The sequence below is a fragment of the Phyllopteryx taeniolatus genome, chromosome 13 (assembly GCF_024500385.1).
Source record: "Phyllopteryx taeniolatus isolate TA_2022b chromosome 13, UOR_Ptae_1.2, whole genome shotgun sequence".
NCBI lineage: Eukaryota > Metazoa > Chordata > Actinopteri > Syngnathiformes > Syngnathidae > Phyllopteryx > Phyllopteryx taeniolatus.
In genome coordinates this window covers 16,458,465-16,486,152 of record NC_084514.1, presented here as the reverse complement: position 1 = coordinate 16,486,152, position 27,688 = coordinate 16,458,465, and the positions used below count along the sequence as shown (strand labels likewise).

The following is a 27,688-nucleotide window of genomic DNA, read 5'->3' as shown; positions in this document are numbered from 1 at the left end:
TGAATTTTTTGAGATTGATTAGATGTACCAAAAATGGGCCATCTTTCAAATGTCCATTATTCAGCTCCACTCCAAATGCTGACATTCTTGGTGCCTCCACGTTGACATTATCGTTAATATGTAACCTGCACGTTTGCTGGTTTGTGTCATAGCAGGCTGTAAAAGGTCTGCTGATGGCAGTTCATTAAAGATGCAGTGTGTGAGACAGACTTAGCACATGTCCCCCCCCCCCCCCCCCCCCCCCCCCCCACACACACACACACACACACTCTGTCCCACCACCACCACCACAGGGGAGGGGCCCAGCTCCAAACCTGCACCACACAGAGCAGACTAGGCACAAGCTAAATATAACACCTCCTTTTTTCACACCCCGCCCATAGGCAACTGTGGAACAGCATTGATGTCCTTTAAACACAATCAAAGTAACTCTGTTGTTACAGTATGTACACTTTTATTTACATATCTCAGCAAGGTTATCAACGTATGCACATTGTTCTTTCTGCTTGTTGTAATGCATAAAGTGTGTGTGTGTGTGTGTGTGTGTGTGTGTGTTTGGAGTATCGATTGCCCTATGTACATTAATGGCTTGTTCCATCAATATGACAACATTAACTCTAAATGGTAGCACGTTGTTTTCCTTTGTTGTATGTATAAACACATGTTCCTGTGCATGAATTAACAGTCCAGAAGGCAGATATTTAAATAGCAATATTTACATTCATGCATCCGTCACGTCTCTCACATACAGTTAGGTACATGTTAGATGGGTGCTTGTTGGCTCCTATCTGTGCATATCGAAATGCAAACTTCTTGTTTTTCCACAAATTAGCCAATAACTATACTCAAATGACAGCCTTGATAGCACTTAGCACACGCACGCACACGCTCACGCTCACGCGGGTGCAACCTGATCTCTGACTATTGGCCGATTATCCTGTCTCTCACCAGTCACAAGGGCAGCCCCCTGGTTTCTATGGTGATGGGTGACGAGTCCTTGGTGACACACTTAGAAACGTGAAGATTGTCGAATCCACACACAACACTTTTGCTACAGTGGAACCTCTAAAGTCAAATGTCCCTGAACTCTTATAATTCGGAATTGGAGTTTGAACCCTCACCATGCGAGATGCGATGCTCGACCTCGTAAAAATTTGTAAGACTTCAGTTCAGTGAGTATTTAAGAAGTAACTCTACAAGTACTTCTTTTTGCATGATTAAGACAAACGTGATGACAACCATAGTACAGGAAATGGAACTTATTGCAGGATGTGGACAAGGGTGGTAATATGTAACAATTACAGTACACACTAACCTATTTATAGGCTAAGGGGCGCATCAATTACACCGTAACCATCTAGGCCCTAGATGGTTTTGGGGTGTCAAACTCCTTTTTGTCACAGGCCACATTGTAGTTATGGTTCCACTATGATTGTGGAACCATATAAATGTATAATCGCCTCATCATATCATTACATATATAGTGGAACCTCGGTATTCTTATGCTCTAGTTTTATATGATTCGCTTTTTCAACATAGTTTTTTTTTTGGGATGAAATTTTGTCCCAGTTTTCATCCATCCCCTTGGTTTTAGAACAGTTGAAAATGGTCGACTAATGTATCCGCCTGCCCGTGTCACTCTTAACGTTCTTATCTTAAAATGTTTGCCATTTCTCAGTGTTGTTAAAAGTGAAGACATTTTTAATTTTGGTCCAGAAAAACATGACATCACCGCACAGGATTTTCTTAAGCAGGCCATGTGAAATGATATGATGGGCCGGCTCTGGCCCCTGGGCCTTGAGTTTGAGACCTGTGATTTAGGGTGCTAATAAAAAATGTGTTCTATGGCCGCTTGTGCTGTGTTTTGGAGATTTATTTATTTATTTAGTTTTAATTTATTTTATATATTTGTTTGCTTCCTAGCAACAACACTGACTGCCACTTGGAACTGTTCATAATTCCCTCCTCCTTTGTCCAAGGGCCCAGTTCCAGCTGAAGAAAAGTAGCCCCAAAGCATGATGCTGCCCCCAACGTTGCTTGACTGTAGGTATGCTGTTCTTTTGGTGATGAGCAGTGTTGTGTTTGCACCAAACATCCATCCATCCATTTTCCGTACCGCTTATCCTCACTAGGGTCACGGCGTGCTGGAGCCTATCCCAGCTATCTTCGGGCGAGAGGCGGGGTACACCCTGAACTGGTCGCCAGCCAATCGCAGGACACACAAAACAAACAACCATTCACACTCACATTCACACCTATGGGCAATTTACAGTCTTCAGTTAACCTACCATGCATGCTTTTGGGATGTGGGAGGAAACCGGAGTACCCTGAGAAAACCCACGCAGGCATGGGGAGAACATACAAACTCCACACAGGCGAGGCCGGATTTGAACCTCGGAACTGTGAGGCATATGTGCTAACCGGTCGTTCACTGTGCTGCCTGCACCAAACATACCTTTTGGAATTAAGGGCAAAATGATTGATTTCATCACACAATAACACAACCTACCAAAGATGTGAGGGGAAATTTGTCGACTTTTTATATCCGCTATACACTACCACTAGGGATGGGTATCGTAATTGATTCATTTATTATCAAGGAAGTGACTGCTGTTGATTATTCATTTCTTGAAGAAAATCAAGCAAAAGGGAAGTGCACTACATGGATGTACCAATAGGGGCCCTGTTGAGTCACTCTGAACTAGTTTGCTGTCTAAAGAAGATCAACATAAGATGATGTCATACTTTATTGAGCCCCAGAGGGGAAATTTAAGACATCAGCTAAGGCCTGCATCCACACAGCCCTCCACCATTGCACAACTCCCGTGGGCATCCGCACGCTATTATTCGCATCAAAAATTCAGAGAGACTCTGCCATCCCACTAAAAAAATGGTTATTGTTTGCAAATTTTTACCCGTAATAATGGATCACCGGAATTTAGTCAAATGCCCATCTTTAGATGGCACCAAATATTGCTCACTGACCCGCTCCCCCAAACTGGGCAGACTGGATCAGGGCCTAGTCAGTACACCATTTTATGTTTTCAAGTTTTAATATGAACAGCAACTGGGTTGTTTTTACAGTTGTATAACAGTTAAGAATATGAAAACATCACTGAAGACATTGCCTGTGCAGGTTTTATCATGGTAACAGTATCACTCTGGAACATATTATTTCTATTTTGTGGGAAATGCATTACAAATGGGTTAGAGGTCCACCAATGCTCCTAGAACGGATTGTGTTGGACCTTAGAGGTTCCACTGTCTTCGTATGGGAGAACGTGTACTGAGTTGACTTTTACTAAACCAAAAGTGGACTAGCGTGTAACGCTGTAGAGAAAGAAATCACATTCACCGAAGCACGCCATGACATTGACAAAAACATAAAATCTCATCAAACACACAGAGACAAACAAGTGATGGCGTTTTCTGCATCGGTGTCTTCACAACACCATCAATGGCATACAGTGGCGAAATGACATTTTGTATATAAATAATTCATTAAAAAAAAATCAAGAAACTAATTGTCCAAATGTTCACGCTGAAAACTGTACAATATCTTTTTTGGTAGAAAAATAAATAGAGAAAATAAATGGATGAATGACTGAAGCATATTACATGAGTCTTGAGAACGTGTTGCTGTTTCCTCTTTTTTTCTTTTTTCAAAATATGGATTTCTTTAAATTGCATAGTCATATGAATGCACGCCTCAGAGCCAGGAGTGACAATCAGCTTACGCCCCTGAAAAGCATCTTGTCTCCTAAATGCGGAACCAAAAATGGAGGATATACTATGTAAAAAAAAGTTGCATTCTCTGTAAAAAGTGCATGCACGGTATTTATTGTATGTGATGGGCTTTGGCCCAAAATGGCGCCGTGGGGCTGCTCTATTGTCTGCGCTTCTATTGCACGCGTGAAGAGTGCGTGACGTCTGGATGTGTGGCAGACTGGTCGACAGTCAGCAGCCTGTCAGCAACACTTGCTCTTACTAAGAGCAAGTGCTCAGCCTGCTGGAACGCTTTTCAACATCACACACCAGGGGGGTCGTGGGAAGGGGGAAGGGGGCTTTCATCCTCGCTTGCCTTCATGCCATTTCCTTACTTCCACCTTTTCTTCAGCTCAACCGCTGTCTTCGGTCTGAGGAGAAGAGGAGGGGTTCACCAGTCTGGTAAAACCCTGTTGCATTCTGGGTGAGAAGGTGTCACTGAGGGAGTGGGGGGGGGGGGGGGGGGGGGGGGCTGATAGATGATGAACGCTGTCACTTCCTGCTCCAAGCTGGAGTCAAGTCTATACCACAGTGTTGTTTGTACCCATGGTCTTCTTGGTGCGGATGCTCATGGCGTATTCTCCGCGACTTGTCCCGTTCTCTTCTTTACGCAGCGGTTTCCTGACAAAAACCAAAACACACGATGAAGACGTGATACAGTGGACTCTCCAAAGTTCCCAAAAGTTGTAAGATATACAATAATAATAATAATAATAATAATAATCCATCCATTCATCTATTTCTATTCTGCTTAGGGTCGCAGGTGAGCTGGAGCCTATCCCAGCTGACTTTGGACAAGAGGCGGGGTTAAAATTGGGGTGAATTGAATTGCCAAAACCGATTGTTTTGATTATTGTTTTTATGCACTGGAGAAGCTACTCAAGCATGTGATGATTAGTTCTACCTGTGAAATTGAGAATGTGATAAACAAACTTCGAACTGAACTGAGTGATGTCAAGAGCTGGAGTTGGTTAGACTGCATGTGTGAGCTGTGGCCGACAGCAGATCCTTGCGCGTGTTCTCGTTTTGTATTTGTGTGTTTGATGATTTGTCCTGTTCAACAAATGACTGAAAGTGGATCGGTGACTGTGGCTCTCCTTGCCCAAATGCTCGGGCATTACAGTACCTTAATTGCGCCATTTTTTTCTTACTTCATTCTAGTGGTGTCGTATTTAAAGTAAAAAGAATGGACCAAGCGAGGGCTAGGTTGGGGGCACTCAGAAGTCAAGGTACCACTGTATTTGTAGGCACCTTTCAAGGCACTCAAGGTCACCTTACAGTAGTGGTGTAACACTCGAGAGCGGTCTTGAGGCCACATTTTGAAGGTCTTGCTCTTGTCTCTGACTCAGCTCCCAAAAGTCTCTGTCTCGAACTGGCCGGACTTGGGATTTTCCCACCAGAACTGATCTGCTATTATTCAACTTCACTGATGTGAGAATAGGGAGAAACACTTAGTAAAAGAACAAATACCATCAATTCATGTTTTACTAACCCCCCCATCACCCTCGTAATGACTGCAACCTTCGCAGTGTTCTGACTGAGGGACACACGGGGTCTCGGTGAGCTCTGGTCTCGGGCAGTCTTGGATAGTGTTGTCTTGAGCACAACACTACTTTACAGCACACTAATAAAATAAGGAAACTTTTAAATCCCATGAAAATAATGAAATAAGGTGTACAAGTTAAATGGATTATGCAGATTGCAAAACAAGGTTTTTGGACAGGAATTAAAATTGTGGCAAGTGTCGCTATCTTAGAGTGATTGAAGAACTGCGTTCCATAGATGAGGAGCTGCACTGCAGAAATCTCTGGACACAAAAGAGGAAAAAACCGGCTGCAGGTACAGTGAGGAACAAAGACAAAGAAGAGCAGAGAGTATGGAACGGAACATAGGGATGGATGAGGGCTGAGAGGGAAGTGGGTGCCAGGTTACAGAGCGATTCGAAGGTGAAGGAATGGACCTTCTTAAAGTCATCAATGAACCTATCATGCATGTTTTTGGAATGTGGGAGAAAGCCAGAGTACCCAGAGAAAACCAACGCAAGCACGAGGAGAACATACAGACTCCACACAGGAGGTCCTCAGCCGAGATTCGAATCCAGAACCTTGTCACTGTGAAGCTGATGTGCAAGCCCCTACCTTACTGTGCTGCCTAGTTTGACTTTTTTGGATTTTTAATTACATAGTTAACTCATAGCTACACCCTCCCCTAGCACTACCTTACAATCAGTAACCTCTTTCAGATGACATTATCTGCACGAGATGTAATCCAACTGCATACTTCTACTTCCACTTTTGTATGTCACCTTATGTTCCTGCCTTTTCTGGAAGAATGTGTTCACTACAGCCATTTCCATTCTTTTTGCAAGATCTACCACCATCTGTCCCACCAAGTTCCTTTCCTGGATGCCAAACATACCCATCACTTCTTCGTCACCCCTGTTTCCTTCACCAATATGTCCATTACAATCTGCACCAATCACAATTCTCTCTCAGCCTGGGATGCTCAGAACTACTTCATCAAGCTCTTTCTAGAATTTCCCTTTCACCTCTAGGTCACATCCTACCTGTGGGCCATAGCCACTAATCACATTATACATTATACATAACACCCTCAATGTCAATTTTGAGCCTCATCACTTGATCTGACAATCCTTTCACCTCCAACTCTTAACGCTTCCTTTAAAATAACTCCTACTCCATTTCTCTTCACATCTTACACCATGGTAAAATAATTTAAACCCTGCCCCTAAACTTCGAGCCTTACTGCCTTTCCACCTGCTCTCCTGGACAAACAATATATCAACCTTTCTTCGAATCATTATGTCAACCAACTCCTGGATGAGTTGATGGATGGCTGGAGGTTCCCAAATTGGTAAATTCGCAAATACCAGACTGCAAATATGTGGGGGTTTACTGTAATTTGTATACGTCTCATTATGTTGGCAAATAAAGGCAGCGGAAGTGAAGCTAACTCTAGAGAGAAAGTGGAGTGATGTCACTGTGTAAATGGTCACCAGTACATTGCACCCCCCTGTCAGCTAAAGGCCACACCATTGAAAAACGGACTTTGGAGTTATTCAAGACGCTGATTTGATTTCTTTGGTCTCGTGAATCACTTCTAATAAGCCTCTGTTCAAAGGTCACATTTGCAGGAAGGTAAAGATGCATTGCAATGCCGGCGATAAGGCAATTACCTCCTTCGACTGCTAGATACAATCTCTCCCCAAAGTAATGAGTTCGTGTGCGGCTGTCGAAACAAGCTGGGTATAACATCTATCCATATGTGAAAGTACCTCCTGGTGCAAAAGTAAAGATGGGACGAATTGAAGGCCGGTATCCTTCAATGAAGCACCTTTCATGCAGTTCTCTGTGCCTTTGTGCTTATTATATTTGTCCAGTGTACTGTGCTCTGTGCTGCGACCACCTCAGCTGGCCTGGCTTATGTAACTCAAGAGACACATGTGAATACAGTTAGTACAGTCATTGTCACGCTTCGCAGCGTACAGTGTCCTGTCCAAAGCCGAGGAGCCTTGAGCGACATCTTGTCTTTCAAAAGCAACGACTGGGCCCTCTGACTTTGATCGCTCCTTCTAAGACTGGTCCAGACCCAACGTGCGCTCGGTCATTACTTAAGCAGCAAATAGGCTCGACTGTGACCTGGTACAGTGCGAAATATGTGTACCTTGGAATTTTTGTCGTCACTCTGTTATTTACCAGGATTATGAAAAATAAAAATGAAAAAACGATTTTGTACATAAATGATTCAGTTTTGTCACTATGAAATTGTTGTGCAGAACAGCAGAAAAGTGGAAAGCATTCTAGAAAAAGAAATCAGGAATTTGTCTTGTTTCAATCGCTTGCCGTTTTGTCCTCTAAGGTTAGTACAGCATTTCTGTGAGGGTTTGCCAAGACTTTTCCTCTGCACACCCTCACTCTGTTTGAATGCTCTCCCGCTGTCGAGTTGATTCGTCAGCCCTTGTTTTCAGTCCTTGAATGTGAATGTGATTTTGTCACACCTGTTAAACCATTATGTCACTTGGTGCTGTCTGAGCTGTCACGGCCTCCAAGACGCATGACACAACTCCTCAGGACTCCTACTCGGCTGTCTAGTCCAAGAGAGTACTTTCATCCCTGAACAAAGTCACTCTCAAAAACTGTATCGTCATCACAATAATCGTGGCGTAGTCTCCTCCACCAAGTGCAAGGAGTGGGTAATATAATTATGACAGTGGGTTTATTTATATGTTGAAGATCCTTTTTGACAGGGGACTCCGGCAGACATTCCCTGCAGACCTTCACAATGCATTAAGGCCTGCCAGGTCGGACCGGTATATTTCCCCATCATCAGAGCCAACACACCACCAGGTGGTGATCAGTTGATAGGTCCACCCCTCTCTTCATCCGAGTGTCTAAAACATGCAGCCGAAAGTCTGATGACACGACCGCAAAGTTGAACATCGAACTGCAACCTAGCACTTATGGAGACTCTTACGTATGAACACGGTGTTCGTTATGGACAATCCATTACAAGCACAAAAGTAATCATCATCATCATTATTATTATTATTCATTCATTCATTCATCTTCCGTTCCGCGTATCCTCACTAGGGTCGCGGGAGTGCTGGAGCCTAGAGGAGAGAGGCGGGTTAAGCCCTGAATTGGTCGCCAGCCAATCGCAGGGCACATATATCGCATTCACAGCTACGGGCAATTTAGAGCCTTCAATTAACCTACCTTGCATGTTTTCGGGATGTGGGAGGAAACCGGAGTAACCGGAGAAAACCCATGCGGGCCCGGGGAGAACATGCAAACTCCACACAGGGGCCGGGATTTGAACCCCGGTCCTCAGAACTTTGAGGCGGATGTGCTAACCAGTCCGCCACCGTTCCACCTATTATTATTATTATTATTATTATTGTTGTTGTTGTTGTTGTTGTTGTTGTTGTTTTAAACCCTGCGGCACAGAACACAAACAGAGCTTTATTCACAGGTATTTTTCTCTACGGGAACAACAACGGATTTGGAGGTGATTTGGGAACCTTCTTGCTCTTACCGTAATTATCCTGCATTTCTTCCGATAGACTTTGACATGCCCAGCATGTTGCGGCACAACGTGGTAATAGACCGCAGTTTCACAACTCAAAATTAGTTTTTGCCTATACACTGTAAAAACAATTTGAAAAAAACAATCGCTTAAAACTCCTCTCTATAGCAGGGATAGAATGGTGAACCGCAATATAGCGGGGTAACACTATGACTGTAAACAGCCAATAAAAAGCTGTTCTTTTTACGTGATGCCTTTAACATTTGGCTGCTCAACAACTCATGGTTCTGTCGTTTTCAGTGCAAAGGCTCACAGCATGTCAGTAAAGGAGCCAATTGCTATTACTTTGTTTTAATAATCCAAGCACTGACAATTTGGATAATCTATAATCATTTTAACAATAGAGGTACGCAGTGTCCTCGGATTATGACGGAGTTCCATTCCTACGCCAGTGATGTCGGAATGTGCCTTAGTCTGTCACTAATCTACACGAACGCGGTAGTAAAGTCATAATTACAATCAATATTTGTAGAGCAACTTCTAGACCAAAATTGTGAAACAGTATTCTTAATCTTCAATAATTCAATGCACCCCATCCATCACCTCAAAATGTCACAAAGTTTAAATCTGGCGGGTACATTTGCCATTAACCTATGAATTCTAATAAGAGTATTCTGTGTATTGGCTTCTTCAGTTACATGTAGTCATAGACAGTTTTCTATTGTATTGATTATCACACAATCACTGTTAGTTATTATTGTGATGATATCAAGTAGTGACTTTTCCAAATCAGTCATAGCACTGTAAACCATAAGACCTGACAACTTACAAGTTGCAATTTCCAGATAACCAAATGCCTGCAGACTAAGGCCAATAAACATGTACACCACACTTCACTAATGAGAGTTTGTGGTCGTTGGAGGTGATGCTTTTGGCTAATGGCTTGGTTGTAAACAAAGTGTGAGTCATGACGAACGCTTCCTCGGAGACAGATGTTGCTCACCGTGTCCCTGCGGGACCCTGGGAAGCCTAAGAGATCTAATAGTCCAGCCAGGAGGAAGCACATGGCGCATGTGACTGCGGCTATTGGAGCTCTCAAGGGGATCAAACAGACAGTTCGACTACTTTAAAAAACAAAGTCAGTGTGGTCATATTCATGTAATTCACTACTTTGGATTGACAGGAGCATCGCAAATAATTTGAATATCGTGAAAAACGGATTTAATTTCAGTGGGATAATTCACTAATTGAAATTCATATACAACGCCAATTCAATTGCAGTTGGGACGTTGTGTTAAACATAAATAAAAACAGAATACAATGATTTGCAAATCATGTTCAACCTATATTTAATTGAATACACTACAAAGACAAGATATTTAATGTTCAAACTGATAAACTTTATTGTTTTTAGCAAATAATCATTAACTTAGAATTATATGGATGCAACACGTTCCAAAAAAGCTGGCACAGGTGGCAAACAAGACTGAGAAAGTTGAGGAATCCTCATCAAACACCTGTTTGGAACATCCCACAGGTGAACAGGCTAATTGGGAACAGGTGGGTGCCATGATTTGGTATAAAAGGAGCTTCCCTGAATTGCTCAGTCATTCACAAGCAAAGATGGGGCGAGGTTCACCTCTTTGTGAACAAGTGCGTGAGAAAATAGTCGAACAGTTTAAGCACAATGTTCCTCAATGTACAATTGCAAGAAATTTAGGGATTTCATCATCTACGGTCCATAATATCATCAAAAGGTTCAGAGAATCTGGAGAAATCACTGCATGTATGAGGCAAGGCCGAAAACCAACATTGAATGCCGTGACCTTCGATCCCTCAGGCGGCACTGCATCAAAAACTGACATCAATGTGTAAAGGATATCACCACATGGGCTCAGGAACACTTCAGAAAACCAATGTCAGTAAATACAGTTCGGCGCTACATCCGTAAGTCCAACTTGAAACTCTACTGTGCAAAGCAAAAGCCATTTATCAACAACACCCAGAAATGCCGCCGGCTTCTCTGGGCCCGAGCTCATCTAAGATGGACTGATGCAAAGTGGAAAAGTGTTCTGTGGTCCCACAGGTCCACATTTCAAATTGTTTTTGCAAATTGTGGACCTCGTTTCCTCCGGGCCAAAGAGGAAAAGAACCATCGGGACTGTTATAGACGCAAAGTTCAAAAGCCAGCATCTGTTGATGGTATGTTGCTGTGTTAGTGCCAATGGCATGGGTAACTTACACATCTGTGAAGGCACTATTAATGCTGAAAGGTACAAACATGTTTTGGAGAAACATATGCTGCCATCCAAGCAACGTCTTTTCATGGACGCCCCTGCTTATTTCAGCAAGACAATGCCAAACCACATTCTGCAAGTGTTACAACAGCGTGGCTTCGTAGTAAAAGAGTACGGGTACTAGACTGGGCTGCCTGCAGTCCTGACATGTCTCCCATTGAAAATATGTGGCGCATTATGAAGCGTAAAATACAACAACGGAGACCCTGGACTGTTGAACAGCTGAAGCTGTACATCAAGCAAGAATGGGAAAGAATTCAACTTCAAGCTTCAACAATTAGTGTCCTCAGTTCCCAAACTTTTGTTAAATGTTGTTAAAAGAAAAGGTGATGTAACACAGTGGTAAACATGACCCTGTCCCGGCTTTTTTGGAACATGTTGCAGCCATAAAATTCTAAGTTAATGATTATTTGCTAAAAACAATAAAGTTTATCGGTTTGAACATTAAATATCTTGTCTTTGTAGTGTATTCAATTAAACATAGGTTGAACATGATTTGCAAATCATTGTATTCTGTTTTTATTTACATTTATCACAACATCCCAACTTCATTGGAATTGGGGTTGTAGTATTTACAGTGTAGATTCACTGCTCACCGAGTAAAATATGTTGTTGTATCTCGTTATCTAGAATTTTAATGATTAAGTTTACAGCTAATGAAACCCTCAAATACACTGTCTGGAGAAATTCAAATAATGCACAAGAACCGATCAAAAGCATTTTTCAAACAGAAATTAAGTAGATTTAGTCTTGTAAAGTTGTTGCAATTTTCCGCTTGTTCCTTCAAGGGTCTCCACAGTGAGTCACCTGGCACAGTTTTGATGCCGGATGCCCTTCCTGATACAACCCACCTGTTTTTTTAACCTGGGATTGGGGACCAGTAGTGGGTGATTAGTGATTACACTGGGGAACACCATTTTTGTTGAGTTAGGTCTGACAGCTGTTTTTAACAAATTTTTGGGTGCGGAATCCAAAACTCATCTCAGTTTATCTCTATCACGTCAAGTTTTTGAACAATAGGATTCCCGTTTTCTTAAAAAAAAAATTAAATGATGTACGTATCTATGTAAATAACACTAAGATGGAATAGTAAGAAGCTTTGAAAACAAAACAAAAAATGGCATAAAACGAAATAGAACTTACAATAGTATGCACATGGTTACAAGGTTAAGAGAAAAGCCAGCACAAATGCTCTTAATTCCTCCTGCTAGCTTTCTGTTTGCACATATTGATAGTTTTGACCTATTGGGAGCGTCGCACACCGCTCACCACACTGTCTCAATTGTGACTGCACAAACAAGTTGCCACGTAGCTGTAGGTGAGTCCAATCGTAATCAACTGGCAATTCTTACTAGAGCTAATCAGTGGAATTTCGCTTATCTGGAGGGTAAGCTGTGGAGAAAAAAACCTGACTGCAATTCTGGAATCAGCATACCAATTTTAGTTTTGAACGGCATAAAAATCTAATTGTTTCTCAGTGTTATTGGGGAACCAGCGAGGGAATGGAACCCATGCCGTCTGCATGGACGACAGCAGCATTTCCCACCACACAAAGCAGAGTTCCACATATTGCGATAAAACCCACAGAATGTTGTTTTGTGACAGTATAAACACCAAACCTACCAAAAGAAAGACTAGACTCTCTTCTTTCACCATAAAAAAGGTAGTTCTTAGCTTTTTCCTTTCTTCTACTCAACAGCTGTGCCAGTGTCAAATCCAAAGCATCTACAGCGATTTGTTAGTCAGTCCAGTGGTATTCAAACCTAGATTTCACAGACAAACTGGATGAGTGCCTCTTCCACGCCAACCTGCTGAAAAACGTACATGAGGAATACTGTATATATGTCAGCGGCAATAAACGGTCGGATTCAGGTAACGAACATACTGCAAACGTCCACGGCAGTGAATAAGTTAATGTGCTAAATGAACTTTTTCTAAGATGTTCTAATTTTTTTTAGATGCACCTGGTATATCAGTTCATTAAAAAGGCTGCTGGCTGCAGGTTGCATTCCCCAACAATGTAAGAACAATGTTGCTTGAGGCCAGTGGGCAGGACCAGAGATTCTTGGGGCTCCAGTGGACCTGTACACACGCTTTCAATAATAGATGCCAAGCTGTTGACGTGTGGCAGGTGGCAACACAACACGTCACATGTTAGATGAATATTTTAGAGGAAAGCTGTGGAATCACAGCACACCGTCCTTTTTGAAGTCTGGGCTATGGGTCGTGATGAAATTAGGACATGTGATACATGCTGTTTACAATTACCATCTGGAAATTACAGTAACATCCAGTGATTCACAACACTACAGAATGCTCTGTGTGTACGGTATGGAATATTACATTACGAGCCTTCTAAGTTAACATGTAACAAGTTTCTTGGATGTACTGCATTGCCCTTGAATTGGTCGGGAGCAGCTGTGGAGTAATATCCGCTTTTAGACAAGCCTCCCGGAGCGCTAAGTGATTAGGAAAAGCATCTCGCTCCATTAGCACGTGGGGCTGAGCTTTGTTTATTTTGGCTTTCTGGGTTGTCAGACAGCCGGGAGGGAGAGCAGCTTCATGTCTTTTGCTTGGGATGCCACGGCAACACTGAGAGGCAGCATGTGCCTGATCCTCTTCTTTATGCCTGCACGCACCAGCCTCCCTGCTGTTGCTGCTGCTGCTGTGCACTCTCAATAGAATAGAATTGTGGGGAAGTGTTTTTCTTCATCTTTATTTCCCCTGCAAGGCCCTTTGCTTGTGACAGATGAGTGGCAGGCACAGATGATAAAAAATAAGAAAAGGCCAGGAGGGCAGTGGCCTGCAGAGCCAGCTCCTAACCTCCTCGGCTGTTTGCGACACTCTGGCTCTGGCCCTGGCCCTCATCCAAATGATTTTATTTGGGAAAGCCTGCAGCACTGAGGGCCTGGAAGAACTCTATAGATACTGAATGTGGTCCATTCCTCTCTGACAACCCCTCCCCGTCTTATTGATATTGACTAACGACACTGTTTCTTTCTTTCCTTCTTTCTTTCTTTCTTTCTTTCTTTCTTTCTTTCTTCTTTTTAACATTTTTGAGCCTGAAAACATTAAAAACCATATTTGTAGACTGCGCAACGTGCGCCGCAGCACAAATGGTGCGCATCTTGATATTCTTGCCAGCGCAAGGCATGCTATGCGTTTTTGCTAATTTGGCAGACTGCTCTGCACCAAGATGGGTGGTGTCTAAGCTGTGGTGGGGGGGGGGGTGACTAACGCGATATTGGTGAATCTGTCGTGAAGACACGCGAGGTCCTCGGACGTGTGTGGGGGATGACAGATTTATTTCAACAGTGGGCATCCAAACCTCTTAATCATTGTAGAAATCAATTTATTCAATGCATTGTTAAAAAAGGGGGATTTTTGTATAACCTCATGGGCGTTCCGCATTCCTCTGTACTTTCACATGTAAAATTTTAAACCCACATATTCAAAAGCCAGTTTTGTACCACTTACGGTGTTCTCATCTTCTTTTGCGGGTCTGCGTGATTGGGGATCATTTCGTCATCTGGATGCAATAAAATAAACATTCCTGTTTTTACTTCCACCAAGCATTATGATTCGGTTCCGTATGCGTTTTCTTATGTTTTCACATCCCGCAAATATCCTATCTGAACCGTCCCACCCTTTCGTAACATTTCACGTGGTACGTTTTGGTGGAGGGCGGAGCTAAACTCGCTGTTGTCTGCTGACTGTCAACCTTTTTCAATGTCATTAGGAATTTATTAAACAGACAGAAAACAGTAATTGCCATTTCGAAAAACATTTGTGAATTACAGTGTGAGGAGGAATTTTTTAGGATGCATGTATTTTCTTTTTTTTTTTCGTCCCACTATTTTCATAGCTGATGCAGATATCATCCCACCAACGCAAGCATCTTCAAGATTCACCAATCCGAAGACTACCATGGTGAACTAAACTGCACAGCTAAAGCGGGTTACCCACATACTGGTAACGAAGACTAATTTGAGCATTTTTTTGAGATTATGCTGAGCGATGAACCTGTGCTGGGGGGGTGTTATGCGTAGTTTTCCCTCCCCGATCTGCTCGTAAAATGGCGGGGCCCAACAATCACAAATGTTAAGTCTGTTCTATGATAGCAAACCCTTGTGTGTGGTCGCCACCAAATTGGGCCGACACCGCAATGAAAATGACAAAATAACCACAATATAGTTACCAGAGAAGAAAAACAGCTAGGCTACCTTCTTCTATTTCATCCTCTATGAGTACTACTCTCTCTTCCTCTTTGTATTTTTCAGCATTCTGTATGCCCTGTGGCACCATGCTGCCTCTCACAGGTCTGTCTGGCTACTTCGACAGACATCTGTTTTGGGAGGGACACTCGCAATTGTAAGTGGAGGTATCATCATATGTGTGGTGTGCTGTGTTGATCAACTTGAGAACGTCACACACTTTAAGAGCAGTAAGCAAAAGCTTGGCAATTTTGCTCCCTAATGTATGGGGGGGTCTCTCACATGTAAAAACGGTTAAAACATTCAAAATCGCTACGTGTGTACCCTGCTATTCTCAATTATTTTCTTGGTTGTCCTTGCCATAGAATGTTATCTTCCCTTTTCATGGTGATTCATTCTCCCGTGACTATTAAACAATGAGGGCAGGTGTGACAAATGTTGAAGGAAACCCATTTATCCTTAGATTGCTTGTCGCTGACAAATGAATGCGTAATTAGCTGTGACTGGACCTGGTTTTACGTGGCATGGCATTGAAGTCTGCATGCAGTCTACAGCCCACGGGGCTTCAGGACACGACCCGCTTGCATGTATAAAAGATGTGGCCTGCAACTGAATGACTGAGCAAATTAATTCATAAATAATTGCTTTGGTTTGGGGATGGAGCCTGTATTGCAACAAGACTTTCCTACTGCATTAAAAAAAATAAAAAGGCGCCCCTTGGCTTACACCGGGGTGGGAGGGTCGTCTGGAGAATTGCCATAATGAATTCCTGTGCAAACCACCCATTATTTCCGCTGCCTGACTTTGCCTATTTGTTGTTTGGAGAAAGAAGAAATAGAGTTCTGCTGAGGGGGGCTTAATATAGTTCAATAAATATAACGTACAACAAGGTGGCTTGATCACGGACAAATAAAACAACTCTGTGATTTAGCATACACATCTGGAGTTACTCCCACACGGGTGTGTAAATATGTCAAGATGTTTATGGATGGTTGCTCACATGCATGCAATGGCAATTTGTGTGTGTGTGTGTTTGTGTCTTTATTAAATGTCTGCCGACATTAACGTGTAATTCAGAGTGCATGTGTGACACTGAAAGGCACACAGAGAAATGGGTCTGGCTTTCGCTGCAGGCCAAAACCTCACGCAGCCTTTCCTCTAATAAGTCAAACGAGGGGAAACATTTTCAGTCGCACCAGCGCCCACGTGGGCGTCCGCTTTGCTTTCCCTCCCGTGCGTCCAGCCGCCACTGTGAGATGCACTTATGCAAATGAAAATCAACAGTATATAGTATAATATCGCATAATCAGACAATGTTTGGAAATCATCAATCTTCCTCTGAGACATTTAAAAGCAATTTCTGAACATCGGAGCCCCAGTGTGACACATCAGGATAATGACAGCATCAATATGGAACTCACATGACACAAGTCAAATGTGTCAAATTATACATGATATGATGACTACCTTTAAATTGAATTTGTGCTCGCTTTCATTAGTGAGACGGATTGTTTTGACTCATCCTAATCAGCTCATTCTGAATGTTCTGAACTCCTGTTTCAATGCCGTCGTTGCTCCGAACAGAACAATCCCTGTTCCAAAGCCGATAGAGTGCACTTTTTCAGACAGCAAATTAGTTGAGAGGGATAGTAGTGCATGATAGTAGTCCACTCCATCCTGCCTCAAGTGCTTCATATGTGATTATCCAAAAATCAATTCTGGACACCTGACCAAATACATGACGATCTATGAATCGGTTATTATGACCACCCCTAGTCCTGATCACCTTCCGTTGGTTTGGATTACTCAACTACAAAACAGCCGATATCAAGAAAACTTTGTGGAGAGCAGAACAACACTGCAAACAAGACACAAGACGGCTGGGAAATAGACATAGGTGGATGCACTGGTCAATTGCACCTTCTGCCATCTAGCATTCAATTGTTCTCCCTGTCATTGTGCGTTGCTACCGTAGATAGACGAACAAAAATGCATTATTGGCAATAAATAATAATTTTATGACCAATTAAGTGAAATTGGATCATTTCCTGCGGCACGCCTCATGAGCTCACACAACATCCACAGTGCCACTAAAATGTATTTGCCCCTATTTTTTTTTTTTTTGCATAGTTGCCCCACTTTAATGTTTAAGATCATCAAACAAATGTAAATATCAGAGAAAGATAAACTAAGTGAACATAAAAACTAGGAAAAATAAGGAGATGGTCAAAATTTTGGAACCTTCAAAGCCAATCATAGGGCCTTAATTTCTTGCCCCTTCGAAACCGATTGATATTACGTTTTCAGTTATTTAATGAAAATGCTATGCTATGACTTACTTTTTCTCACTTTATTTCTGAAGTGACATTAATTAGACTGTCACAAATAAGAATTTGCATCCAGTAGTGCCGCAATTAGTAACCGAGTATTCTACTGACAACTCTATCGGAATAATCAAGTATAGGAATAAAATATGTTTCTTTATGAATACACATGAGAAAATAAGATATTTCACTTAATAATGAACAACCAATTAGTTTTCTCTTTTAGATAATCAACAGTATTTTTCTTAAATTCACATATAGTTACATTTCTCGTGAGGCAATTTAAAACATAAATATAAATAGATTTCAGTTTAAACTTGGGATTTCTTGTGAGTATCCAAAACATAAGGCATTAATTTAAAAAAAGAGGAATACAGTTTGTCATCTTGTTATAAAGGTAGAATTTTTAGATACTTTAGCAAAAAAATAAATTTGAATTTTTAGATACTGTGGTATCGCAGTCAGAACACGAGGGGACACTATGTAAACATATTAAATCCAAAAGAGGTGAAGAAAAAAAGCTCTAACATTTGCAGGGTTCTTTTCCCCAATGGCACATTTCAGCTCCCCCCAAAGATTTTCAATTGGATTTCGAAGCAGTCCATTTTTTCCCTTTTCAACCATTCCTGCGTGCTTTTGGATGTGTGCTTTGGGTCTTTGTCTTGCTGGATAACCCAGGATCTTCATCTCAAACCAAGTTTTCTTACACTGGGTAAGATATTTCACTCTAAAATCTCTTGATATTTTTCGGATTTCATGATACCTGTGATACAGTCAAGGCCTCCAGTACCGGATGTAGAAAAGCAGCCCCACAGCATAATGGATCCTCCACCATTCTTGACTGTTGGCAGGGTATTCTTTTCCGTAAAGGCCTCATTGCACCGTCTGTAAACATCCTGTTTGTGTGGATTGCCAAAAACCTCCTAGTTTCATTTCTCCATAAAATGCTGTTTATCATGTGCTCTTTTTTTTTTTTTATCAAACACACGTTCTCCAAAGAAAAATGTTGTTTCACTTGATTGATTTTCTTCAGGAAATTCCACATTTAGTATTTAAACTTCATGGGTGCCAATAATGAGGAGCATGACTGTAAAACAATCAAAGGAAAAACACCAATTATGGCAGTGTGAGCATGCCTTCTTGTGTATTCTTACAAACTACTTCATTGCATGGCATTCATAAACTCAAAACTGCGTATGTCAGAACTGCCGTAAACCGAGGACCCTCTGTACATGAATATGTTGCATGGCTCACGTTGACGGGGTATTTCAATTTGACCCACATTTTTGACCTTGGAGTGCCCTGAGCTAAGAAATTTTTGATGTCATTTTTCTGGGACGTAGAACCCTTTATATTGTAGTTTAAATCTTAATTAAAATGTGGGTAGAAGAATTTACCATTACTAATCGCTAATGGTAGCGTCTTGTTTCCCTAATTCTAACATCTAACTTCATATTTCACAACTTTCATATTACATAATATCACTTTCAGTGAACCAGAAAGTAGCCTACAAGATAACATATGCATAGACAAATTAAAAAATGCTTAAAGACCCTGTGAAGGGAAGTCAGAAATGTTTTTATGATAATTGCTGAAAATGTGCAAAGACAGGACTATGTAATACTCAATTGCGGTGATCAAACTGTTTTCCACCATTTCAGTTTTCCTGATTTTTTTAAGGTATGGCTAAAAAGTGCCTAGTGGCTAGTGGTTCGGGCATGACTCCCCCCCCCCTCCTACCCCACCATTTAAGAACTTGAACACCTTAATTGGTATCGGTGATTATCCGGCGCAATTGCGACATGCATTTAGCTAGCTAGCTTTGCCTAGACCCCAAAATTTCCTCTTCCCTTCGAATAGCCTACTGGCGTGGCCGCTTTAGAGCGCCTCGTTGTCCTCTGTAAGTGCACGCGCGTCGTACAGAGAAAGGCAAAAGCCAAGCAAAGAAAAAACCCATAAATGTCGGATGGAACAGCCAGTGTGTGGACCTGGGCTTCGGGCTGGCATTGTTGCTTGAGATCGCCTCGTTGTCAGTTGTGAGTTTGTGCATTTCATAGAGAGAAGGAGGAAGAACTAAGGCGGGGGGGGGGGGAGTCAGATGTGACAGCCAGTTTATGCACAGGGTCTTTGCGCTGCCGTGGCTGCTTTAGAGCAGGCGCTCTAAACTCGCAGCATCCGCAACGACCCAGTGGGATATATTGCAGCCACAGAAGGCTTTAAGCAGATAGATTTTTGAGGCTCAAACATGGAGTTATGTGATAAAGAAAGATGCTAGACGAGTGGCATCCATTTGTAGTAATAATATTAAATCAGGGTTTCAGCACATTCAGCTGACACGCCCACATCGTTTGAGAGCGGAGACAATGGCTTGACTTCACAGGATTTTGAAGCCATGGACTTGGCAAATTTATTTAATCATTCAAATGTGGTAGGATTGTTAACAACACTCTTCTTGTAGTGTGTCACATTTAGAAGACGAGAAGATTTACTTACACTCTACAGGGACGAAAATATATGTTTTCACTTTTGTAACTGATATATTTGTCTCTTTTCAACGTGGAATTAATCAATCTCTGCTTCTCAAGGTTATGGAGTTGGCTTTTGTGCGTGGGTTTCCAATACCATACATTCATTGTTGTTTACCGCCTCATTGCTGCTGCTGCTTGCCACAATGTGATTGTGATTTTTCTCTCTTTTATTGTCAGCTCAACTATGGCAGAGGTCTGTGCTCTACTGCATTTGAACGGCAAAACATGACAGTGGTTTAAAGAAGAAAAAGGGACAACCGACCTCTTGATGGCCTTGTAGCAAATGATGATGGCTGAGAGGAGGAAAAGCGCCGAGGCACAACCCACTGTTCCCATCACTATAAAGTCCATGTCCGTCCACCAGGGTCTTACCAAGGGCACCATGGGTTCTGCCACTGGGGAAAAGAAAAGCAGAATCAGAAAAGACGAATTAACACGGCGACAAGAAAAAAACAAACAAGAAGAGAGTTGACTAAACTCCGAACGTCCTGGTTCTTGTTCAACAGTCATTGATATCCATATACACGTCGATACCATAAATCATTTAGGTTCCCTTACACCAGCACTCTTTCACTCTTACACCGCACATTAGATGTAGGCTGCAAGACTCACTCAGTTGATTACATTGTATGCATCAGCAACTTTGAGCGTGTAGTACATCTATCTATCTATCTATCTATCTATCTATACTGATTGATATGCATCAAGGCAATGTTATAAGTCACTTCAAAATGAAACACTCCCTTCAGTCAACTTTACATTTGTTAATTCAGCATTTTGTCACATCCCCCCATGGGATTGGTTCCAGGCTCTGCTTAACCCATTCCTTTGAAGGAGAAGATATTTTTTGGAAGATTTTAGTAGATACATTATCTAAGGTTCCAGTCATTGTCCCACTTTTTGGAGCCATGCATATTCATTGCCTTCTAAAGATTACATTTTAGAGCAAAACTTCAGTCCTGAGATGAAAGAATGGAATGATAATTATGCAGTTATAGGGATTTAAGTGAGCCTCCATTACATGAATCATTCCGGGTGTCTCGACCCTTTTTTAAACAGTCTTGTAAAGGAGTTAAAACACTAAATGGGCCCGCTTGTCACATTCTCTCACAAAACGAACCAACTCGTTGAGGCTTTAAGTCATTACATGACACCGACATAGTAAAAATGGGGGGGGGGGGGTAAGGTGAAGCAAAAAAAGTGAAAGTACCTCTAGGCCATAAATCCAAAACAATCAAACGAAAATAATATGACGGTAACTGAGTGTGCCTTCTTGTGCTGGGTGATAACATACTCGTACACTGCGCCCTGTTCACAACCTTTAAATGTCATAAACCGAGAACCACCTGTACAGATAAAACATAGGACTCTATTTTCGTAGACAGCGCAACTGTGACGGATCGCAAATGCTGGTGGATTGTGATTTTCATGCAAGCACAAGGAACATTGTGTGTTCGCCAATTTAGCACACCGGTCTGCGCCAAACTAGGCGTTCTGGCGCAACGAGGGTGTGTCCTTTCAGATGCGCCTGGCGGAATGACAATTTGGTAGCAGAAAGTCGGTCTAAACTTACACCTGCTCAGACCACGTCTAAATACTGGCGCAAGGTAGACTACTGGTCTAATGTGACTTTGGTGAATTTGATCAGGGCACCGGCAGACAGATACTGAAGTTTTAAGTCGCCAGCGATTATCACCAGCTCATTCTGTACCCCCGCTCACATTGTCTGTTTCCACACCGGCCAATAGCAGTGACAAAGCTCCACTCATGCACGGATCGCTGCGATTACGCATCGTCCTCTTGCCCACAGAGATGTCTACACCGAGACGTCATTGTGCCACATTTAAAGGCAACGAGACGAGCCGCTTTGATTGGCGGCGAATGAAGTCAGATGTACTCTCAGTGGCACAGCCCGCCCACTTGCGGATCCACTGGGCTGCGCTGGTCTACGAAATTACCAACACCGGTCTAACCCGTCCCTGGCGCACAGTTGCGCCGCCCACCGCGGCAGATTTATACAGTTTATGAAAATAGGGCCCATCTACTTGAAAAAAATGAATGAATTTTTTTTAAGATGCATGCCAGCTCAGTAGCTGGTGATGACAGTTTTTTACTTTGTTGTGACTATACAATGGGTGCTCAGAATGACAAAATATATACAATTAAATATTTTCTGAGATTAGGAGAAGTGTGATCAACCCATTTAAGAGTCTTTGTCCTTTTTTTGTCCTTCTCAGACTGAGGTTGGCATTATTTGTGTTTGTAAATGGACAGTGTGATTTGTGATGCTGCAAACAAATGGGATGGATTTATTACGTATAGTAATTCTGACTTTTGTCACATGAATGAACACAAGCTTGAAGTATAATGGCTAGAAACGGGAGATTGTTGATGTTACGGGTAAAATGTTTTCAGAGTGCAAATATTTGACCAGGTTGATTTAGTCAGCCATTGTTATTTTGGTTGTGAGTAGTCATGCATGCCTACACTGAACATGTAACACACATGTACATGTCCTTTTCACATTAGTGCACTATGAAAGATCATCAAGTGTGCCACTGCAAATTATCCAATTTCCCTGAAATGTTCTGAATTTTTTTTATTTACTACTAACAATGTATCTTGGTTCAACTAAGCCAGTGAGTATAGTGACAGGCAGAACAAGTAGTTGGAAGAAGATACAGTCATCCTGTGTATGCACTTTTTGTTTGGGGGTGTGCTGTGAGATTTGTAAAACATATTCCTTGGCTCAATAAAGGCTGGGAAACACTGCTATAGAAAATGGACGGATGGATGTGTTGCTTGTTTAAGGATAATCTCATTATTTCTGTCCTGTACCTTGTCCGGTTTTGACTTTTTGTTGTATTAAGCTCCATGCAGTCATGCTGTTATGATGTTGCAAGATTTCAGAGTTCGTGCCTATTGTCAGCGCACAAGCAAAGAAAACATAAGCGAGCCAGATCAGGATTTACAGAGCCGAACAGTATCATGGTGAACAACAAACTGAACTTGTTTACATTTTCAGGTTCCAAATGACTGTTATCATGTCAACCAAATGCTAAAAACGAAAGTCCTTAACAGTTGTGTAAATAGTGTAAAAAACTGAGCAGTCACACCCACTTGAGCTTTCAGTCAGATGCTCCTGGCGGCGTTTGCACGGTGACCTTGACTACAATCACAAAGGGCGTCTATAACTCCACATTCAAAGGGAGCCCACTAGTGTGTCAGGGAGAAAATCACAAACAGTGCCCCCCCAAAAAAATCAGCTTGATGAAAACCTTTCCACTGTTGTCTGCTGATGATGAAGTACTCATCCACCCTCATTTAAAGGGCTCAGTGTGAGTGATTCTAAAGAGTCACGGTAATAGCTCACAATGGCTGCATCATCAGCAATGCCTGTCGCCCATATTTCAGTGCGCCGTTCATTAACAACTCATAGCCACTTTCAGCGTCCTGGCAGGTGAAATATGACGGCCAATCGGTAGGATTCAGACTTAAACACAAAATCCTGCTGCAACAGCCGCAGAACACAACACACACTTATCGCCGCCAGCTCAACTTCAAAACAAAATGGGTGCCGCTTTCATTAGCCTTTTGATCAAATTATAGCTAATTTAATTAAGTCATCTGCGTTTTAATGGGGGGGGAGGGGGGGGTCCTCCGGGGGAAACCCTCGGAATGAGCCAGTGAGTTTGGCGGCCCAGCAGGCTTTGGATCTCACAGGCAGCTGGGTACTCCCCAAGGTCAGGCCCAGCATAAATGAGCTCTGCTGTCAAGATCCTGCTGGCTCCATCACATGCACAAGCGTACACGTACAAAAACATAAGAGGACGAATGGTGAATTTCTGCACGAAAGAAAGCATGTCGCATGGTACACTGGAAGAGACAGAGGTGGCAAAGGTACTCACACTCTACTTTCATAGAAGAACAGATAGACCCATTGAAGAAGATGCCCTGATTCAACTCCTTAAGTAAAAGTGCTAATACAGATTCCGAAATGTACTCCAGTGCAAAAGTAAAAATGTATTTTTGCCATCAATTATTAACAATAATAATGTTGTGAGTTGAGTTGAGTAACAAAGAAAAAGCCCAGTTAGATAATGATAACAACTGGGGAAAAAAAATACACTTTACCTTTGTTTTTTCAGATACGATTGAGAATTTTTGAATGCCAGAAGCTGGCCGAAATTTGAACTTTCAAGTTTTAAGCACAAGACACAACACATTGCCACAAATCATTCTTTCTAGGTGACAACATTAAACAATTCTCTTGATTAAGGTCATAGATGGGAAGTATCTTGTTTCTGCAAATCAGTCGCGTCATTGTTGTTAATGCTCTCCCTGGTTCAATTCCTCCATGTCACTGCTGTCACTGCCTTAGAAAAAACCCCACGATCTCAATCAAGATCTCAACCGCTTTTGACTTTACCTCCCTCTATTTAAGTCTTTTGAAGTTGTGTCATCAAAAAAAAGTTACAAGCCTATTTTGACAACGTAATGAGTAGAAAGCCCAGATATCTGTTCAAATGTAGGGAGTAAAAATGAACCGTCGGCCGAAAAATACATTTTAGTACAGTTATCTGAAAAATCTAACAGAAACAAAGTACTTGTACTTTCCACCACTGGAAAGAGAGCATAGCAGAGTAAGACAGATGCTGGAGTTCTTACCTGTGGCGCCCAGTAGCCGCGGGGGAGGCGGCGGAGGCGGCGGTGGGGGTAGGGGAGGGTATCTTCTACAGTGGCACGCCAACTGGCACTGTTGGCTAACTTTCTCGACCACGGCCTGCGAGCATGACCTCTGGAGTTCTCCCTTTGTTTGGAACCAGGAAGACATGAAAAATAAGACTGAGATGCTGTCCTCACAACACACACGTGCTTGATTGTAGTCTCTCCACGCTCCTCCTCCCGCTGCTGTTGTGACTGGCTCACGCGGAATAGTAGCACATCTCCAGCTGCAATTCCTGTAAGAAGCCACCCACCCACCCACCAACAGAGTGGGCAGCAGGCTGCCCCGAGGAGTGCGAGTGGGTGGACTTGCAAACTCAAGCGGATCACATTACACGTGATCCCTGCTAACAGCGTGTGTGTGTGTGTGTGTGTGTGTGTGAGCAACAGCTTACCGCGTATCTGTAGGCAGCAGCGTGGGGGCACAGGTTACACTACTCAGCACTAGCATATGCCTGCTGCATACATCCTGCTGAGCTCGACCAATAGTGCCAATAGAAAAACACTCCATGTTCCCACTAGCGTTTGTTTGTCTATGATATTTGTGTGCCATGAGTTGAGTCACCACCAACCTGCATAAACATGCATTCACTACACTCTCTGGACACAACATTAAGTATACCTGCACAGTACACTGACATCCAATTTAAGAAAGTAGACGTTTTTTGCCTTTAAAGTTGAGACATTATTGGAAAGGTAGTCATTTTAACAATGCTTAATTGGTATTATGTTGCACTTGATTGAGCCTGTGAATGTGCTCCTAATATTTTGGCTACTTTATTTAGCACCATGGGAGAACCTTTACAAAGCTTATGGGAAAGTATCATTTTGTAATGTTTATTTGTGTGTAGGTGTGTGATACTGAGAGGTCTTGTTAGTCATTTGGCTACCGGATTTAATATGCGATAGAGGCAATGCAAGAACTTCAGCCTTTGGCAAACATAACAATGTTCTCATTTGATACTAATTTAACAATAGGCCTATTACTGTGCTGTGGTTATGGCAGTGTGGCCCTGCACTGAATCATACTTAAGATTTTGGCTACCTGATTTTATCTATGAGCGAGGCAATGCATGAAGGAGCCTTTGTAATGCTCTGATTTGACACCAATTAAACCAGACGTCTATTATGCACTGCGCTGAATCATACTGAGAGGTGTTCTTAATCATTTGGATATACTGTACCTGATTTAGCTGTGAGAGAGGCAGATAGCCTTTGCAAATACAGTGCATTAAACGATGTTTATTATTGTGGCGCACGTATAGTGGGATAGAACTGCATCAAATCATGCTGAATGTTTTGTTTTGACATGAGGGGGTCATGTGGCAAAAAAAAAAAAAATAATGAAAGCAGTACGATACAGTTGAACACTTGCAGTGCGTCTATCATGCAAGTACATAACCAAAATATGAGAAACAGCACTCGATACCGTGCAAACTATAAGCACAATAAAATAAATATTGCATGTATACCTCGCTGCTAATGAGCATTGTGAAAAGATAGAATGGGACAGATGTGCAAGTGTAGCCAATGAAGTGTCCTTTGTGGAGTATACCACAGTTGTAAAAAAAAAAATAATAATAAGTAAATAAAATTTTTTAAAAAGGAAGAAGAAAGTGTTGCACGTTACCTGGCATGAGAGTAAGAGCAGCGAGAGAAGGCAGTGAGCGAAGAGGAGAGGCCAACAACTTAAAGTGAAGGGCATGAGATCTTGGAGCGACATTCCCATTGGCGCTCTTCTCGGCGATCCGAACGGATGCGGCATCCATACAGCACGGGCGTCAAGTGTTCGGGACAACACCTTCCTCCTCCTCCTCCACCGGCCGGGATCCTAGTCCAAAGCGGCGGCGACGCAATAGCACCGGTGTCGATAGCGTAGGACGGGGCGAGCCGGTGGGATGAGGAGCGGCCAATCACCCAAATAGATCCACATCTCTAAAGTTGCTCTCTCTCCTTTTTTTTTTTTTTTTTTTTTTTTTTTTAATTTATTTTTTTAATTTTGGTTTGTGTTTTGCGATGCCTTACATGATCCCTTCCTCGGCTGCCAGCAGGAGTGCAAATGGGCCACTCATGCCGTGGAAGTTGAAGGCGAGGGGGGGGGGGGAGAGAGAGAGCGAGAGAGCGAGAGAGAGAGAGAAAGAGCGAGAGAGAGCGAGAGAGAGAGAGAGAGAGATGGTGCTGCCGGATTCCTCTGAACTTATATGTGGTGTGTGCAGGGCGAATCCGGAAGGCAGAACCGACGGTTCGAAAGATGTATCCCGCTTCCTCCGTCTCCTCCTCCTCCGCATCCATCATCATCATCTGTGTGCCAGAATACAAGGTTTTGGCACTTGGGAGCATCAGCTCCTGTGTGTGTGTGTGTGTGTGTGCGGCCCTCCGCCAAAAGTCACCAACCAATCAACAGTGGATCCCATGCACAGTGCGTGGAGTCCATAAGCATGACGAAGGCCAGTTAAAGTCGAGTTGGGAGAGCCTCGAGATTGATGGATAGAGAGGGAGTGAGCGAGAGAGACGCCTACTGACTAGTTGCCTTGTGCTGCGTGCGCCTGCTTAGAACACTCCAATGACCCAAAGCATGCTGGGATAAACAGCACTGATGTAACCTGGCATTGAGCTGCAAGACATTTATAAGATATTCATAAGATATTTATTTTTTAAAACACAGCCGCGCACATGCACACAGCTTATTTTTGGACAGAGGTGATGCTGGTGCCAAAGCGCAGTGGGACCTCTTAAGTCACAGGTGTCAAACTCAAGGCCCGGGGAGAAGATCCGGCCTGCTGCCTCAT

At 42.6% G+C, this 27,688-nt stretch overlaps 1 protein-coding gene across 1 annotated transcript; it reads right to left on the bottom strand.

Annotated features, from left to right (window-relative positions):
* Positions 1 to 357: 357 nt before the first annotated feature.
* On the bottom strand, positions 358 to 27,184 carry prima1 (proline rich membrane anchor 1). Its single transcript, XM_061795881.1, has 4 exons — positions 26,530 to 27,184; positions 24,843 to 24,984; positions 20,437 to 20,569; positions 358 to 4,386 (listed from the first exon to the last, which is right to left on the bottom strand). The coding sequence occupies exons 1-4, from the start codon at positions 26,662 to 26,664 to the stop codon at positions 4,287 to 4,289; spliced, it is 510 nt and encodes a 169-aa protein (XP_061651865.1). The 5' UTR covers positions 26,665 to 27,184; the 3' UTR covers positions 358 to 4,286.
* Positions 27,185 to 27,688: the final 504 nt, after the last annotated feature.

Excerpts from the sequence above, each read along its gene's own strand:
- prima1 (XM_061795881.1), bottom strand. The coding sequence starts at position 26,664 with ATGCCGCATCCGTTCGGATCGCCGAGAAGAGCGCCAATGGGAATGTCG. Across the intron at positions 24,985-26,529 it reads TGCTCTTACTCTCATGCCAG|GGAGAACTCCAGAGGTCATG; the intron begins GTAACGTGCAAC and ends TTCCAAACAAAG. Across the intron at positions 20,570-24,842 it reads GCGGCTACTGGGCGCCACAG|TGGCAGAACCCATGGTGCCC; the intron begins GTAAGAACTCCA and ends TCTTTTCCCCAG.